A 20,330-nucleotide genomic window follows, 5' to 3' on the forward strand; every position below is an offset into this window, starting at 1 on the left:
GACATTGTGATTTACGGATGTTGATGCAACTGTTTTATGACTCGTGATGCCATTATCTCTGACGCTGCCACTGCCCCAATAATCTTTCTTTACAACATTTTTAAATAAAAAGGAACATCAAGTATAATGTAAGTGGCTGAGAATTTTTCAAATATAAAGAATAACTTATTTCAATTAATTGCATAAATATTTTTAAGGAAATATTGTTATCTGATCTCATTATTAATTGTATTGATTAATTACAAAAAATTAAAGTAACCATTGTAACCATCAAAATTGAGATTTATGATGATTATGATAATCTTTAATTTTTATTCAGCACTATTTTCTGAAGAATAAGATAATAAAGCAATTTTGGTGAGATTAAAAAAAAAAAAGCACACAAGTCAGGATTTAACTTTGAATAGAAACACATACGAATTTCAATTTATTAGAGGCAATTTCTAAATTGTTTTAAACTAAGAATGCCATAATCTTTGATTGCAATAAATGTTTATGTTTCTTTCTAGAAATTTATCAAATAATTCGAGATTCGAAATAAAATTTGCTACTGCAGTAATATTAAGAGGCAGGATATACATTAAAATGATAGGAAATTATTTTATACATTAATTTTAATTCGCATGAAGCAATGCCAAACTTCACCAATTTTAAATAATGTTAAATGTTTTAATGTTAAATCATTTTTTTACATACATATAAAGAGACCACTTTAGCTTAGCCTTTGATTTGTAGAATAAGAAAGATTTAATAAAATTTCAAAGAAAATCTCAGAACAACGATATAACATTTCAGTTTCTCCATTGGTGTTGGTTTAGTTTAGTTACATTAACGTCCCGTTTTAAAGCAACACAAGGACTATTTTGGGATGAACCTCGTCATTTTAAACCACGGTCAGATGACGAAGACGGCACCTGAGCTTCTAGAAATGGAAAATATATCGTATAGATGTGAGATATCTCTTGAACAAAAGGAAAGTTAAAACGATGCATGACAAAGATTAAATTACTGTACTAAGACACAATGGCTTAAGTGCTGTTTTTTGCGACTGCGTGTCTATCGTTTTTTTTAAAATTGTATTAAGTTCATTTATTTTGCGATAGTTGCATTTTCACCTTTTTAAGTATCATCATTGCGATAAAAATACTAATAGTGATTTTATCACAACTACTTCATTTCTCTATATGATCCTCTGAACTGGGATAAAGTATTTTATAAGAAAATTTTGTTGTATTTATTTATTTTGCAATGATTGCATTTCCATCTTTTGAAATTTTTATCGCGAATGTTCTCTTTTTCTTTACGGTTCTTAGAAACGGGGAGGGGAGAAGAACTACAAACATCAGAATACCTAAAATTAGCTTCAAAATAGACGTATTTCAATGCACTTGTAGTCCTGATTCAGCAATATTCCCGTGTTGATTGAAAACAGAATGGTAAGCGAAACAAAATAAATATGATTCGGCGATTTTTATATGCTTAATTAAACATATAGAAAGCATTCTAAAAAGTCATGTCACAATTGTACACTTACAGTTTGTTATAATTGTAGATTGTTCTATGTTAATACAAACAGACAACTCAAATATGGGCAATCTTTTGACAATCAGTAAAATAAATTGAAAAATCCTGTCGATACTGCTACGTTCAGTGGTGGCGGGGTGGTCGGCTGTACGCAAGAAGACAAGAAGTAAAATAAATTGAGAACGTTTTTTATATATATCTTTACAAATTTTTACCAATGAGAGAAAGGATCAGTATTTGAAAAAAAAGAAGCTAAATACCAAATTTTCTGTAATTAAATATAAAATGAATTATTATCAGTTATTTTGAAGCCAAATTTGGGAAACTGTACTTTTCCCAACTGAGTCGGCAACCTCTCCCGCCATCTCTGGTTCTCCCACGGTATATTCACTCATTTATTTGTCTTCCAGAAATTTCTGGGAAAAAAATGTAAGATGAAATGTACCTTTAGATTTCAATTTGTTTGAAAATTATCTATGGAAAAAAATGATGGTATCCACAAAATTATGAAATTTTGCAATTAAGATTTGCCACCGTTTACATTTTTTAGATAGACATAAATTTTAGATAGACATAGTTTAATAGAACGACATACTCTAGTAACAAGGAACTTTTAGGATATTCTGCCGATTTATGCTGCATGTAATCAGTCCAGAACTCATTATTTCAAAATCGAATATTTAGAGAATATTTCAACGTATTAACTGGCATCCATACGGTATATGGAGAGTCCATTGACTAACACAATAGTTACAATTGCACAATCAGCGTCTAAATTGTATAGTTAGGCCCCACCTAAAATAAAATAAAATCCTTCTTTTCAGAGAAATGCAATTTGGACAAGCGAATGCTAATTTAATTGAGATAGAACCATTCATCTTCAAAACTTCTGGAACGATTAAAAACACATTCTTTGTATAAAAGGTTCATCGTTGGTGGTTATATTATTGTGTGAAGTGGAATTTTCATAATTTTCTTCAGATAATGCAGATTTTGCTTTAGATGATACAGAAAGGAGTTCAGATAAAGCATAGTTTCTATTGTAAACAACTTTATTCTGAATGCTGATCAATATTTTATTTATTTCCTATATTTTATTATTAAATGTAGTTTTTAAATATTTTATTATTTCCTTCTACAGAAGTCAAAGCATATGTATACATTTAGATACCTTATTTGATGAAACTTTTTAACTTAAGGTACATAACTAATTGCAATAATTAAGGGGAAAATGCGTGTTGCAATTTTTTTTTTGGGGGGGGGATGCTCTGTATACAAAGTGCCTGCATGCGTACACTTTATCCGTGTTAACTAGATAACTCGAGCATGTTTCGTCGGATTAGAATGAGCAAAGAATATATTTCAGAAATAGTGGAATATGTTGGTATGTGGACCATCCAGTTCAGATGGAGGAAAAATAATGAAGGCTGAAAATTTTATTTTTTTCAGCTTCTCATTTGTTAGATCTATTCGGGATCTACCATCCTATTGGAGATTCATTAAGCGTCAAACATTTTCCTATTTGTGTGGTGTGGGCATTTTGAAAGGGGTTGTATGATTATGTATCAGTCACCAAACAGCCCACTTATTGCATCTGATACAAGACTTTTCCAGGATTTATCAATACTCAATTGTTTTTGTATAACGCTTGCAAGAAAAATTATAATTTTAACTGGAATAAAAATGAATCTACATTTACCTTCTGGTTTACTAGCACGTATGTTTGCAATTCAAACAAATCTAATCTATTATATCTATTCAAATCTATTTTTATTAATTTATAATCTTTTTATAGCTTGTACAAAGGGCAACTCTAAATCTAATTTTTCTGTCATGTTCTTGAAGTGATAATGTTATCACGAATTATTTTTATAGTCGTAGCTTTCTTAAAACTTATCTGGCTGAATGAAATTCCAAGTTTATTATCTTTTCACTACAAATTTTACAAATACAGCTGTTTTCTTTCTTTCCTGGTTTTATGTCACAATTCCTAGATTTTACAGAAGTTCGCAAGAGAATGCTCATTTGTATTGGATATGTCTCACTTATTGGGATGATTCCCTATTCAACAGATCCTTAGGTACGTGTTTGATTTTATGTATAATTCTTTCAGTTTTATTAAACATTAATTTACATATCATTCTCAAAGTATTTAATTCACTGTTTTAATTGCGTACATAATTTGATTCATTAAAAATAAGTCTATTAATGTTTTAGTGAATTTTAAATAATTATTCACATTGCAATTTAATTTGGTCATTATTATAGAAGCGATTTCGTATTATATTTCTGATTAATCACTTAACCAGAATTTTGTTTAATTTCGTTTCGCATTCGCTATTAAATTGATGTTGATTTATTTTCTCACTAACAAAACATTATTTTTGTCCACTTCAAATTCTTTGTACTATATAAGATTTTTGGTTATAATAGGAAAGACAAATTTTAGGAATTTTAAACCAAGACACTGTGAAACTCGAGCAAGTAAGGCTGTTGGCTAAGCGTTTTGAGTAAGAGGCAGAATGAAATAAGGGAGAGGGTTGGACAATTTCGATTAAAAATTTTTTTTGATTGTCTTCAATTATAAGTTTCCTATCCTTTTGTGAATGTTGATTTTTAGTCCTGCTTAGTTTTCCCTTTATTACATATTTTTAAAATATTCTTCTTCAAACAGCACTCTGAACGTTCATAGGATTTGTTTTGTTCTTCCTATTTTTAGGTGCACAATGGACATAAAATTGTGTGAGCTCCTTTATTAAAAAGCAGGAGCACGGGACTTTTATTTAATCAAAGAGGTAAAGGAAAAGCTCTTTGAGATTCCCCCATCAATTGCAATTTTGGGTTTTAGACAGATCCGGCCTAAGTTATAAACTGCACAATAAGCTTTCTTTTGATGATGATAAAAGAAAACAATGAACCTGCATTCCTTACACTAAGAATAGTGACCATACTCAAACAGATGGAGTGTTTTATCACTCTAGATTACGAGCACAGAAAGTTCTGTAATACCATTTTACAGACGATGAAATAATTAGGCATGCATCTCCGAGTTACCCAGATCTCACTCCTTGCGAATTTTGTTTATATTGCCATTCAAAAAGTTTGGTTCACAAAGAGAAGATTATTTGTCGTGAAAAATCGCAATGATTGTGAAAAATCGTAGAGTGTTGCAACTTTGAATTGCGCCTTCCGTAGTAGGGACTTCCGTACATTTTAAAGTAAATTAACGTTTATATGGAATTCCATGAATGAATTTTTTCCCAAATTACAATCTAGTAATAATTTAGATAGTTGTATTGTAATGTATTTTGCATTATGATGTATCTCTTGGTGTGCAATTTTTATCTTTTTCTTTTCTCTCTCTTTTTTTTTTCTCCTTATATATCTTTCTGCATATATCTATTCGACTGAGAGAGAACTTTAGAGGATCCATGTTTAGAAGTACATTGTGGTGAAAGAAAAGTAGTACATGCAAGTCAAAGAAAGCCTTCTTAGACACGGGCTGACCATGTAATTGATACAAAAGATGCCAAAACGGGAACATGATAAAATTCACTGCGGTAATTGTGATTCTCTTGACAACTGTCTGGTCTGAGAGTGCGTACAGCTTTAGTAAAGAAAATACAAGATATTTTTCTCTTTTAGATTAAATCGAAATCCTCTGATCGGAATAGTATCAATATGGCGAATCGACCATCTCTTCTCTACTATTAATACAAATGAATTTCTGTGTATGTATGTGTGCTTGCCTGTGTGTGGCGCTTTATAGTCCAGATCGTTTGATCTAAAGCTGGCAGATTTCGCACGTGTGTATCTTGGAGAGTCTTAATGTGCAAGTAATTTTTTGAGATTTTAACAGAATATTAATTAATTTATAGTTAAGGTTAATTTCGGCCTTTTCACAATAATTTTTAAAAATAACTTGCAAAAAATAAAATAAATAACTTTTCAAAATTAAAAAAAGATAAATTTTACACCTTTTCAAAATTAAAAAAATATATATATTCTTTTTATGATACCAACTTAATAGTACTGAAAATTTTCCCTGAATTTTGACTGTTTTTATAAAAATATTCGTTCATTTTACCAGTACTTTAATATAGGATTCTAAAGGATAGTTAAAACTACCTTTTATTTTTTGCATTTTTGAATATTTGATTACATTTAACCAAATTCTGTTGATTACTTTTTTCAAAAAATTTAAAAGAGAGTTAGAATTTTTGGTAATTTTTATTTCTTTATTTTAATAGAAGTTGAATTTTGGTGATCTTTCTTTGCGTAATGTAAAATGTAAAAATTTCCTGCCCTTAAAGAACAAATGATCAATTTTTAAAAGAAGGCTTCGAGGCCGATAAGTTAGAAGGTGATTTCTTAATATTTTAAAGTGCATTTCTTAAATAATTAATAGCATTATTTTGAAAAAATAAAAAAAAAAACCTACAAAAAATTCTGCACTTTTTTTTAGAATATTTGCATGTTATCGTACATCAAAAAATGTCCGGGGAGCCCAAAGCAGGATTGAGATAAATAAAATAGATTATAAATAAGAAGAGTTAAAATATTTATTACTAATTTCTGATTTTTCATGAATTTTAAATCTGTTGTAAATATGGAAACGCAGTGAAGTAAATAAATGCACATGAACGAATAGCTCATTCTTTGAAAACAATCTGTGGCTTATTAAAGTGCAATATAATGATAGGAGTGATAGGAAGAACGATATTTATTTCCTTGTCGACAATGAATACATTCACTGAAATGGAATGATATATAAAGGAGAAGTATAAATAATATTTATTCTATTTTTTGACTTTATTATTCAAGTGTTTCAGGGTAGATAATATTCTTTTTTTTTCATTAGGATAGACAATTTTTATTTTCCGTCTTCAGAAAATAAATTTCTTGGCCGGTTCTCTCGTGAACATACAACGTACAATTCGTCATGTGAAAAACATGGAATTTCTTGGTTCAATACGCACTTGAAGTGATTGATCTTGCGCCTTGTTGATGGTCATTGAGAATGCAAGTCGAATGAGGAATTCAATCATTTGAAATCAAAAGGCATGTCGGTGGGAATAACGGGAATGCGTGGAACGGGAATGCGCGAATGCATCATCTCCATTCGACATTCTATAAAGAATAGTTGCAGAATGTCGAATGGAGATGATGTGCTCATGATGCATGTCTTCTGATTCTGATGCATGTGATCGGTTAGCACATAAACGCTGTCTTTCAATTCTTGTCGCATGTTAAGATTCTGAAACACATGGATTTGCAATTGATCTGCCTCATTTCTCGCTTGTCGTTCCTCGTTTCTTTGAGAAGCTTGAATTCGTTATTTCTATGTGCTGCCCTGGTAGATCTACTAAATGATGAATGCTTGAGAGGCATATATTTTGACGAAGAATTAACGCGATATACGTTTGTATAACCGGAATATATAAATAGAAAAATTACTGTTTGCATTGGAAAATTTCCCTTACCCTGATCGACATGGATAATAATAATTCTATTTTGTATGTGTGAGAAAAACTCTGAATAATATGTGCAGTTCGCCGCTACCAATTGTCAAATTAAAAATAATATTGAATTGCAGAAACATTTGAAACGATTTGTTTGTAAATTTTATTATGTTTAAAATAAATGCTAATAAATGAACTTTACCTATAACCTTCGGACAAGTTAGAGCAATAGGTTGGACAAGTTTTATCACAATCGAATGAGCGGTACGGCAGCGCATAAAGTACGAGCAAGCAAACATTCATTTTTATATATTAGATATAAATAATAAAATAAAAAAAATAAAGCAAATCTAGGGACACGATCCTCAACACACGCGTCATACATGTTATTCTGACAACTATATTGCTCTGTCCATTCATCAAAGCAAAAAAAGAATATTCTTATTTCAATATGATTATCCGAATTGTTAAACAGAATTCAGTATAAAGACGGAATGAAATCCTATGGCGAAAATATATATCTTATTTCACTACGATTCTGGGTTGATTCAGTCGCAAGGGGATTTTCATATTAAAATTACAGACAAAAAAGAAAATATTCAAAATTAGGTTTGAAGAGTCTGAAAAATTCCGATTAAATTATTGAATGAAAATATATAAATAAAAACAAAAGCAAAGTATTCGCACGAATCGACACAGGCGTCATTCATGTTGTTTAGACCACTATACGGCACAATGTACGCTTCAGAGCCAAAGTTCGATGCGCTTATTCTAATATGAATACAAACAGAACAGTAAACAGAAGCTGGATTAAAGACGCAATGCAATCTTATCGTGAAAATATATATTTCAGTACCTAGGAGACCCAGCTTTGCTCGGCAGTTTTTTCCCGTGTAGAAAAATTCTATCGTATGGCTCGTTTAAAGTTATAGGTGAAATAAAGTTATAGACCAAAGCCCTAACCACTACTCCATCTCTGAGACGTTTAGAGAGCTCATGCATGGCCACATATCTATATTTAGTTATAAAAATTTTTATACAAAAAGCCACGTTTTTTCAGGAAAAACACCCATATGAGTAAACTTAAAAAGCAAAACCTTATCTAAATATAAAATTTGATCCAGATCATTAGAGCCCTTTCCGAGATACACAACATAAATTTATATATGTTGCTCATTAATAATAATTGTTCGTTTAATGTTGTAAGATTTATAAGCTTTTCTTCTGTTGCAGATCATTTAAGTGTAAAGGAATAATTTTTTGCACAGTCATGAAAGTCCTTTATCGCCATTCAAGTCATGCTTTCGAGCTTCCTACGAACAAGAGGGCACCAAGCAGGCATTTCAGCAAATTAAGAATCATGAAAAACATCGCCGTCCTTGGCGTTGGAGTCCACCTGCTCTTCTTTGCGTACGATGGACTCTCTATGTTGCAAAGCACAATGAATCGCGAGCAAGGGATAGGCGTCATATCCCAAGCCACCCTATATCTCTGTTTTTGCATCTCCGCCGTCTTGTTTCCAAAGTACGCCATCAAGAAGCTGGGCAGTAAGTCGACATTTGCGTTTTCGATGCTAACCTATCTTCCTTACGTAGCTTCGAATTTTTATTCCCACTGGGCTTTGGTGATCCCCACATCCATTTTAATCGGTCTGGGTGCAGCTCTTCTGTGGGGCTCACAGGCTACTTATTTAAATGATATATCTTTGATGTATGCTGAACTAATCTCGAATGCCAGAGATCGAAAACGGCAGAGAAATAGTGGAAGTGAAAGGAACAGCCTAAGTCGCCGTGAAAATGTGAAAAGTCAGAGTAAAAGAAGTTTATCGTGCAATCCTAGTTATTTTGTCATTTATAACAATGAGGCTAATAATTTAATGCTAAAATTAAACAAGACAACTGATGCAAAGCGTTACAGCTTTCCAGTCGCGGAAACACCTGGAGCATTCACTGGAGCAGATAGTATTAATCGATGCATAGAGGACGATGCTGCTCAAGAAAATGAACGAATGCATTACGGATCGCTAGACGATGTTGAAAAATCCAGCAGATATGAGCACGGTGAAAAAGGTTTAGCTGTGGCAAGTAGTATAGAATCTTCAAGACAGCAGTTAGATATGAGTGAACGGAGTAAAGTGATTGAATCGACAACAGCCAGAATTTTTGGTTTTCATGGTGTGACATATCTTTCGAGTCATGTTACGAGCAATCTGATGACGTATTACATTCTTCAAAGTGAAATTCCAGAAGGCACCAAGAGCAATTCCAGCTGCGTCTGTGGCTCCGATTACTGCAATGTCGAATCGCTGTGCTTTGAGCAGAATATAGTAGCACCGAGTGATCAGGTGCGATATATCCTCACGACGGCCTGCGTTTGTGTCGGTTTTATTTCAGTACTTATAGTTTTTTTGCTTCTTGATCCGCTCGAAGAGGAGAAAGAAGAAGTGTCATTCTCAACGGATCTGCTGATGGCCACGTACAAACTGGGCAAGAGAAAGGAACTGCTGCTTCTCATACCGCTTTCGCTTTATATTGGCATGGCGCAGGGATTCTTCACTGGAGATTTCAATAAGGTATCACAATTTACGCACTTATTTGATCTATTTTGAATTACTAAAATCGAATCAAAAAGTTTTATTTTTATTCAAATTGATTCACACTTAATTTAAATATTTATAATCAAATATTTTTTTTACATATTTGCATACACAAGCTTTCTCTTTATATGCTATTTATATTTTAGCTACTGATTTCTTTCAACCCTTAACTGGGGAGGTGAAAATTTAGGACTTAACTGGGGAGGTGTGGTCTATGAAACCGCCATTTCTTTACATTCAAATTACGTTTCCTAATGAAAGTATTAGTATGAAAATCAGCAAATATATTCTGCAGATATTTTTCTTGATATACAAGTATGTTTTAGAAATTTTTCAAAATACAGTATGACAAAACAAATTAACTATATTGGAATATACATATCAGAATCAGTCCAATGTGAACTTTCATCGAAAAAATTTTCTGTGCAATTATCCTCATCACTAAAATAACTTTCTGTTTCATTTAAAAGTCTCTGGATCTCTGCTTCATAAGGGAATCAGTAGGTTGGATGATATTTCGAGGACCAAGTTTTAGAGCCTAAACTTGGTCCTTGCCTTGTATAATACTAGAACACTAAAAGGGAGGTGCAGTCTCACAGATGTTGGGCGATGAAATAGTTAAAATATTTAAAAAAGTATCCTCTGAAATTGGTTGAAAAAGTGTACGTGTAGTGAAGGTCACGAAACCGGAAATTACAAGATCAATCCATTCGATAGGGCTAAATAAAATAGGGGTGACCGAAAGTCCATCTTGAATCCAAAAGTCCAGAGTTTGAGATACCGCACCTCCCCATTTAAGGGTTAAGTAGATGCAAACCACTCATTTTTTTTCTATCGCAATTAGTACAGCAGTATATGCACAATTAGTACAGCAGAAAAGAACTTGTTACGAATATTGTCAATGGCTGTCAGGAGGCTAAAATTAACCGACCATTAGCGTCAGCCATATTGCTGTTGCAGAGCCCTAAATGAAATAGATGATAATCTCTCCTTCTTGAGAACGGTCAGATAACGTTTCATGCAAGGCGAATGCATTGTTCTCACTATTTTGTTGTCATTCTCGCTATTTCTTACCCAAAAGCATTTTTTTCTCTAATGCATGGTATATATTATTTCTGAAAACTCGGGTTTGCCCTATAACAATGCGTTGATGTACAATAGACTTCTTAAACGGGTTCTGTTGTTTTAATTTCTGAATTTTTGGATCAGCTGCTGTTGACATTCTAAGATTTCTAATGTAGTATAAAGCTATAGTTTTTTACAGTCACAATGAAGCCTTAATTAAACAAGGAGTTTCTAAACAAGAAGACTGACTTTAAACGAGTCGCCAATTTCTCTCGTTGGTTGTCTGATATGATACCTGCAGTCTTCTATACAGAACTGTTTATTTGAAATTCCGCCATATTTAAGAGAAATTACAGAAGATGTTGGACTTTCTTGACTCGTGGGATTTTGTGAGGAGTGCGCAACAAGATGAATGAAGAAATGCTCTCCTTGTTAGCGTGGCTGAAAAGACTTTCAAACAAGCTTTGTCTATTCGGTTTAAAGGCATTATTGTCACAAGGATTCTTTTTAAAAAATATTTTACAAAATATTTGCTTTCCTTTGTAAATTATCTATCATCCCTGAAATACAATGAATCAATTCGTATTTTCTCCCTTATGTTTTGGAGTTAAATGATTCAAATTTGTATTTTTGTCTTTTGATATTTTTAGAACTTTTTGTGACACATAGCTGAAAATTTGAATGGGTATTATTTGGTATAACAGTTACAGAAATTAATAACAGAATCTTCAGCAAATCTTAATTATGTACATTTTTAAAATAAGGATACAATCTTAAGCAATTAAAGGAGCCATGTCTTAAAAGTTAAAATAATTTTCAATCATTTTTTTTATTCAACTTGACTTGTTTCATGTATGTTAAAACGAAATTCTGTGATCGATTTTTCAATCATTTCCTAATGGCTAAAATTTGAAAATATTATTTTAATATTTTCAGAACTTAATTCTACAACTAATCGATTCATTCCGTATGTGGTGCCGCTGATGGTGGATTAAAAAAAAATATTTCATGAATTTATGATATTTATAATAATTAATTTTATATTATGAAATTTGAAAAAAATTAAGATTTCAAAACTTCAGTTCATTACAACAATAAAAATGGGTATTATAAGCCTTTATTTTTATTTCAGAATATTATTTTTCCAGGTATTATAAAAACAAGAAAATACAATATTTAGTAAAGATAATTTGTTTGTCTTAACTGATGAGTCTCATTATTTGCATACCAAAAACAAATAAATTATTTATCACTTTTGATTTAGATTTGTTTCATAACTTTTTAGTTATCGAACTTATTTAACTTATTAGTAAATTCAAATATTCTATCTTTTTAGAAGGAATTTTTGGATTTTATATATTTTCTGATAAAAGTGTTCAGATCTGCATTGTTGCGTGTTCTCAATAAAAATACAATATATTAAAGCTTTTAGAGCATATTTATTAGGTAGATGAACTCATTTTATTTAAATTTTGACAACGCAAGAGTAGCGTCGTCTGTTTGGAATATGAGAAAAACTTCTTTCAAAAGTAACTAATTCGCGCATATCAATTAGGAATAATCGATTCAAGGCTTTAAAAAACAACAAGAAAGTAAGGAAATATTTTTAAAAAAACATTCATGTTGTACTATTTAGTTCATTAATAAAAGTGTGATTTTTTTTTATAAAAATTATTCTTTTTGTATTTTTTTTTCAGTCTTTCGTAGGATGTGCATGGGGCACCTACCACGTTGGATTGGTCGCCATATGCTATGGGGCCGTATCGGGCGTGTCCTCCTTTTCTTCTGGGTGGTTGGTGAAGCGGTTAGGGAGGATCGTGATCTTCGTCACAGCAACCGTGGTGCATTTGGGGGCAAACGTGTTCCTGCTGTCGTGGAGCCCCAGCGCAGACGAACCACACATGTTCTTCATAGCTGCCGGTTTATGGGGAATGTTCGTTGGAGTAATCTGGTCTCAGTTAAGAGGTATATAGGGAAGATTTGAAACAGTATTAATGAAAATTATAGTGATTGATCGATTCAAAATCAAACTGAAAATTTCCCAAAAGTGAACCATTGCTTGAGAAGTGTTAAATAATGCAATAAGTTCGAAAATTCCAAAATTTGATAGATGTAAAGAATATTTGTATTTTATTTTGTGTCCCGATGCATCTTTGATTCATACATATTTTATTTTGCAGCGTTTTACGGGGTTCTTTTCAAAGCGGATGAGGAAGCCGCTTTCGCAGCCTTCCACGTTTGGTACTCCTTGGGATTCTCTCTGTCATTTGCCTGCAGCAACTACATCTGCACAGGAGTCAAGATCTACATTCTCTTAGCAATCTGCATTCTGGGATTTCTGGGATATTTGAGTGTAGAAATGTTGCATTTGAAGAATAAAGTCAAAGACTAATCTCTCACCTCTTCTCCTTTGTAGTGGTTCGTCAGCTCAGAAATTAACATTGCCAAAAAAATATTTATCAAAATACTAGATTTTTTTAAAAAAATTTCAAAACTAAGAGTGATGTTTGTTGCATTTTAAGCATACTAAATAATTTCAATGCGATCAATTCCTTTTAGTTTTAGAACAGAAAATTAAACGAAAGTTGAATTCATGATTCAGCAGTTAAAAGTGTCAGAACCCCTATCATCATGCTACCCACAACTCCCATTCTTATCGTGGAAAGAATATTAGTTAATTTATTCTCAAAAGTATATATTTTTAAGCTTAAACATATAAAATCGTTTTTCCCTTAGACATTCTAAAAAAAATTTAAAGCTTTAGAATTGTATTAAGAGCTTGACAAATTCAACACATCTTACACCATAACAAACAATTATCAGATGATATTAATAATAAAAAAATTAAAGAATACACTGCTACACAAGCAAGCAAAAATTGTGATTTTCCTCTAAGAATATGATATATAATAAAGTGCAGAATGAGAGGGAAAGTTAATAAATTGTAATTTTAAATGATCTTTATAGGGAATCAATTATTTCTATTATAAAAAGAAGAAGAAAAAGAGAGGGAGAGAGAAGCATTAAATCGCAACAATATTTATTTATACAGAAAATAACAGTGTTCGGGAAAATTAGTCTATAGCTCTTTCATCGAAGTTTTGTACATTAACGATTAGATTTCATCCACACTTAAAATTCGGTCTTCAGACATTATGCTGTGTGAAAAACTTTTACTCTTCTGCGTGGAAAGAGGAAGTTCTGATTCCAGTGTTTTCATTGCTTTATTTAAAATTATTAAAACCCACGAATGTAACTAAATGAATTCTGAAGTCCGCTATTCAAGAATAACTTATACATTTTTAAAATGAAAGAAACATTTGCAAATTATTCTGCTTCAGATAAAACAGAAAGTCCAGCTTTGAATTTTTCTTTATTTATTATGGGATGCGTAACCATCCCATCTTATAATACACTAAAAAAATTCCTCTGAAAATGTGACTTGTGAAGTCATTAAGTTTGCTGCTGAAAAATGACATATGAATTTAAATTTTTTATTAGCTTGGAAACATATGGTGCCATAAGTTTCTTGCAGCACAATAAATAGGTTTTTGTTGAATCTTGCCCTCTTGATTTCTGTTTTTTTTTTTTTTTTTTTTTTTTTTTTTTTAAATCAATGTCTTAGAAAGGAGGGGGGGGGGGGTCATTTCCGTTCAAATTGTAGAAATAACTTAGAAAAAATTATTAGTTTAAGGCAGAAGAAAAAATGAATATGCAGTATGACATTGAAACTAGTTGTCAAGGCATTTTATATGAAGCAAGGTCTTGTGCATATGAACATTCTCATGCAATGAGATATGAAATTCAGTTTATAATTTTATACTTAAAATTGTATTTATGTACGAAATTAAAGGCCAAATCTGCAGCCTATTCGCAAGTATGTAAAAGAAATAATTCAAATTTGTAACGATCTAGATAAATGAAATTTAGTATGTAGCCTTGCAATCAAATTATAAGTCAGATAGTAACAGAAGAGATTAAATGTGTTACTAATGAGTGTGTTTTCTCATGTATGTTATACTAAAACAGCATTGCGACTAGTTATATATTTCCACTTACAATGTTTCATTATATGAAGGAAATTACAATGTTTCATTATGTAAGGTAAGAAATAGTATGAAAACAATTTGGTTTTTAATGAAGTTGATAATAAAAAGTGAAAAATAATTCATTTTTACTTTTCCCTATAATGTATAGACCCTATAATATGAAGAGGGCGATAAAATGTTTCGCATACATTCATCTATGCATACACAATTTCACGCTTTAATCAACAAGATTTACAGAGATAAAATTCAGAGGGACTAATCAGAAATTTAGATGAAAACTTTTATTTTAGAAATGTCAAGTTATTCAGCACATAAAAACTCGTATGTAAATATTTTTGTAGTCGTGCATCACCCAATCACTATGGTTTTTTCCTAATCATGCATAATGTTGATACTCTTGATTTGGTCAACAATTGCAACATCGACTTTATTATGAAAGGAAAAAGAAACTTGAGAAATGGAACATTTAAGATATTTCAAAGAAGTACAAGAATGCAGAAGAAAAAAAATCTGCTCACACCAGTGAGTCTTTCAAAAATATGATATACTTTAGTAACAAAGAGCGTTTGCTGGATATGCTGACGATTTCTGCTGCATGTAATCGCAATGCCGGCCTAGCTGTAAAAGAGAACAAATACTGTTTTTCGAATTATTGGCACTCTTCTAGTAAGTGTGGTTACGGAATGGTTTAGCGGTTACAAATTACAAGATCCTTACTTTACAAAACCCTGAGGGGAACGAAGAGGAGGAAGCGTTATAAATGTGATGCAGTAATCACCTCTTGACTTATTTTTCAAGCACCCTCCTGCTAAGGTGCGAACAGTCAATCAAGAACTCATTTTTCCAAAACCGAATATTTAGAGAATATTTGTTGTTTTTGCTAATCTCCATGGCTTAGTCAGACTAAATCTAAAAATCCGTTGAGAAGAAGAAAGTCAAAAACGAGAAAGGGAGAATACATTTCTCCCCAAAGAAGACTTAAACAGTTTAGAATATGTTCAGCAGAGGCCCGATGTTGGCAGCATTTCGGGCAAAGTGGTTAAGATTTTTCATCCTAAGAAAAGAAACGATATTTAAGGTGGCCACTGGCAAGGCGCGACAGGTAAGTTTTATTATATCAACGTAATAACTGGCATCCATTTAGTATATGATGAGTCCACTGACTAGTACAACAATTACATTACACAATCAGCATCTAGAGTTGCGCAATTAGCACCAACTAATGAACAATCAAATCCTTCTTTTCAGAGAAATGCAATTTGGGCAGACGAATACTGAATAACAGACGAACATTAATCTTCAGAACTTTTGGAATGATATAAAAATCCATTCTTTGTACAAGAAGTTTATCATTATAATTGTTCTATAATTGTTTAAAGTGGCATTTTCAGAATATTCTTCAGATAATACAGATTTTGCTTTAGATGATACATAAAAGAATTCAAGTAAAGCAATGTTTTCTTTACAGGGTGCGTCAAAAAATCTCGGGCAAAGTAATGACATCATAGAATAGAAATTAACTGATTTCTTTTCAATTTATGTTCATTTCTTTTTGTCTACCACTTCAATTATAAGATATTTTATAATGCATCTTTTAGTTTACGTATTGTTATTTTACAACGTCAAGCAAAAAATATCTGCTATTTTAGAGTTGTTTAAGCAAGGAAAATGACGGTGGGAAATCGCTCGTTTGCTTTTTGTGTTATCGGCAACCGGTGTCTGATGAAATCTGTCGTTTCAAAGAACTGGTATTCTTCCAGAAAGTAAACAGAATCTTACGGTGAACACTTTGAATAGCCGTAAGGCTATCAAAAAGCAAGATCAACGAAACTCGAGGGTTTCCATGAGAAAGATTGCTTATGAAGTGGGTATAAGCGACTGATCAGTACGACGAATGGGAAAAACTGAGCATAGACTGAAGCCTTACAAATTCTAAAAAGTTCAGCTTCTCACTGAAGAAAAAAAATCGTGGGGTTTCAAAAATGCCGAAAACTTTTGAAACTGGCCGCAAGTCAGAGCTGAAAGAGATTCCTTTTCCCTAATGAGCACTCTTTACCATTCAACGAGCTCATAACTCCCAAAATGATAGGAGCTGGTCTACGGAAAAAACAACCCATATTTTATTCAGCAAAATGGCGAGAGGCCCCAGAATCCTGTGGAATGGAGACATCATTAAGAGAAACAAATCTATTAAATATTTAGAAGTCCACATTGATGATCAATTAAACTGGCTAGAACACATAGAAAAACAAGGAGAAAAGGCCATTAAAATGCACCAAAACCTTAAAAGAATCGCCGGCAGCACATGGGGAATCTCTCAGAAACACAAAAGAATTCTCTACAAGACAGTAATTGAGAGAATGCTCACCCATGGCTCATCAGCGTGGTGTCTAAACCCAACATATAGAATGAAGAGGAAGCTCTCCACCATTCAGAGACCATTTCTTCTCTACATTTCAGGTGCTTACCGCACAACTCCAACAGCAGCGCTACAAACCATTCTCGGCATTCCACCCCTGCACCTGCAATTACAGTTTGAAGCCAGACTAACGACAATATATCGCCTAAGAATCCCTCTTCCTCATAATATAACAGAGATAGAACCAGAAGATCTAGAGAAGAAAGCAACTGGTTGGTCTACTCACCCTTCACAGCATCTCAATCCCAACCAAATTTCATTGGAAGATGAAGGAATAAATTTATCTCAAATAAATAATATCAATATCTTCACAGATGGCTCGAAAACAGAACATGGAGTTGGAGCTGCGTTTTGTGTTCTGTTTAATGATACCTGGTCCTACCACTGGTCTGCCAAATTGAATGACAACAATACCGTTTTCCAAGCTGAACTCAGTGCACTTCATGAAGCAGTAAAATATACATCTCAGTTTTCATTCAACAATACTTTTAAAATACATGTTGACAATAGAGCTAGTATCATGGCATCTTCAAATCCAAAGAGCACAAACCAAAAAGCAAGAGAAATTTTTGGTGTCCTGCTTTCAAAACCAACAATAAAAATTTCATGGGTTAAAGCACATGCGGGCAATATAGGCAACGAAAAAGCAGATCAACTGGCAAAGGACGCAACGAAAAATGGGCAATTTTATATGCAAAACCAAATATGCATACCAAAACCACATATAAAAGCCCTCCTCCGGAAAGACATGCTTGAGGAATGGCAAGTATATTGGAGCAATGGTGTCACAGGCAGAAAATTTTTTAATATCCTACCTTCAGTCAACCTTAATCCCACTAACTGGAACAAAGAGGAAATTATTTTCTTCTTAGAACACGGCCCTTTTCCTGCCTACCTCAAAAGGTTCAACCTGTCTGAGAGTGACTAGTGCAATTGTGGTGGGATAGGCACAGCACTTCATTATGCTATGGAATGCATCCTTACAATCTCCTGGCACATGAAAAAACCATCACCAAGCCATGAACAGGAATGGCTGAAAAGAGTCGCCGGCAACTTCCTTTCCAGGCAAAAAATCCACAGTATAATTAAATTTATAAGTGGAAATAGAGACCTATTCTCGCCTCCATAGCACTCAACATCAAGTCTCATACCAAAAAAGACTAAGGGAAAAAACAAGCACTGCAGTCTCCTGTCACACATTTCAATCAAACAGAGATTGTCTTCATTTCCATTTCTCAAATCATTTTCCATCTGATTTTTTTAACTGCATCCTGATCTACTATAACATAAAAAATGTGAACACAGATTATATGTATATTTTTACAAATTTTATCTCTCAATATGCATTATATTTCTAAGTTAATTACTACAAATTATATTTCTAAGTTGAAAAATTATGTAAACGGTCTCATCATAGTATAATTTCTTATATAATTGTAAATTTTGTAAATAGTTATTTTTGTTTCGTTTTCCTACTGTAAATATTTTGTTAATTAAATAAAATTCCCGTAACATGCCTACCAAACCGTTCAGTGACCAGAATGGTCACGGATACGGGGGTATGAGACGGCGTTCTGTTCTGTAGATGCCTCAAGAACTACAGCAATTGCTGAACATCGCCAACATCCAAAGTCGGTCATGGTCTGGGGCGGAATTTGAGCAAGCGGCAAAACACCTTTGGTTTTTGTTGATGTGAGCGTTAAAATAAATGAAAAAGTGTACCAACGGGACATTCTAGAAGCTGTTGTACTTCTGTGGGTCAAAACACATTTCCACAATGTAAGGTGAACGTTTCAACAAGACCCCGCACCAGCTCACAAGCTCAAAAAAAACAAAGAGCAAGGCTTATTTTCCGGACGTGATATCATCTGGAGAGTGGATACAAAATTCACCGAATCTCAATCGTATGGATTACAATGTGTAGTCCATTTTGGAGTCTAGAGCTTGCACTAAATCACACAAACGTTTGGACACTCTAAAGCAATAGCTTCGGCTGGACTGGGATAGAATAAAGGTAAAGTAAAGGTAAGATAGGAATATTTGCGACTCATTGATGAAAATTTCAATAAGCTTTTCGTTGCAAAAGGCGGTCAAGTTGGAACCAATTAAATTTATTTATCGGTAAATGTCTACTCTTATTATTATTTGTTAATATATTTATTTTTAATAAAGTTATATGAAAAATTGTTTGTCAGGGGTTTTCTGCCCCACCCTGTATATATAATTTTATTCTGAATGGTGACCAATATATTGAATTAGTTATTCTGAACTAAAGGATAAATTGACTTTGGCAGTATAGGATAAGTAGATCTTTGCAGACGAATTCGGAACGCTTCCCTTTAGGTCACAGATGATGAAGTAGATCGCATATACTCAAAGTATTATTAAAAGAAGGTAATTTTGTTAAGGTGTGGAATGTCTTCATTTTGAAAAAATTAAGAATTTCATTTGATGCATTATCTGATCATTTTAAAAATGTAAGGAAAGTTAATAAATTCTTATCATTTTTTAACTGTGCGCTTTTAATATCTTTCATAATGTATATATAATCTCTGAAATTTGCAATTAAAGTATCCTTCTAGCATCCGTTAGAAAAAAGGAACATAAATTTGTCTTTTAATTTCTCAGCACATGTTATAGATAAAAGCATGAAACTTCGTGCCCTTGTAGATAAATATAAGAAAAACCTTTAACTATTTGATAATGTTTCACTGTGGAGTCAGTATAAAAATTTATTTTTCAAAAAACTTTTAAATATCCCTTTCTATGAATTACAAATTATTTTTATACATCTATTTACATCATTTGTTGTAACTTTGCAATTGGCTTTAACTTTTGCAATTTAGTTACAATTAAATTGGGAACGCCTTACATTTGGTGTCACTATTTTTGCAAAAGATTGAAAGAACATGAAATGGTGTTTATAATATTGAGTTTTAAACTCTATAATTCAAACTTTTAATTATCCACAAAAATGTCAAAATGCGTCCAAAAATAATCGTTTATGTAAATTTTGATTTAAAAAAGGATAAATATATTTCCAGTAAAAAAGCAAAAAAAAAAAAAAAAAATCTTTTAATATAGAGTATCAATGCTAAACTGGATTTTCCGTTTCAGTTTTTTTGATTCTTTGAAATTGAAAAAGCCAGTTTTTGCTACATTAAGACAGATATATTATTTAAATGTGCTCAAACAAGAAATCTAACCCCTATTCA

At 32.3% G+C, this 20,330-nt stretch overlaps 1 protein-coding gene across 1 annotated transcript; it reads left to right on the forward strand.

The window, feature by feature from the left end:
- Positions 1-31: 31 nt before the first annotated feature.
- On the forward strand, positions 32-13,039 carry LOC129971273 (protein unc-93 homolog A-like). Its single transcript, XM_056084890.1, has 5 exons — positions 32-128; positions 3,519-3,604; positions 8,220-9,558; positions 12,345-12,612; positions 12,828-13,039. Exons 3-5 carry the CDS (start codon positions 8,257-8,259, stop codon positions 13,037-13,039), a joined length of 1,782 nt encoding a protein of 593 aa, XP_055940865.1. The 5' UTR covers positions 32-128; positions 3,519-3,604; positions 8,220-8,256.
- Positions 13,040-20,330: the final 7,291 nt, after the last annotated feature.

The sequence above is a fragment of the Argiope bruennichi genome, chromosome 6 (assembly GCF_947563725.1).
Source record: "Argiope bruennichi chromosome 6, qqArgBrue1.1, whole genome shotgun sequence".
Classification (NCBI taxonomy): Eukaryota; Metazoa; Arthropoda; class Arachnida; order Araneae; family Araneidae; genus Argiope; species Argiope bruennichi.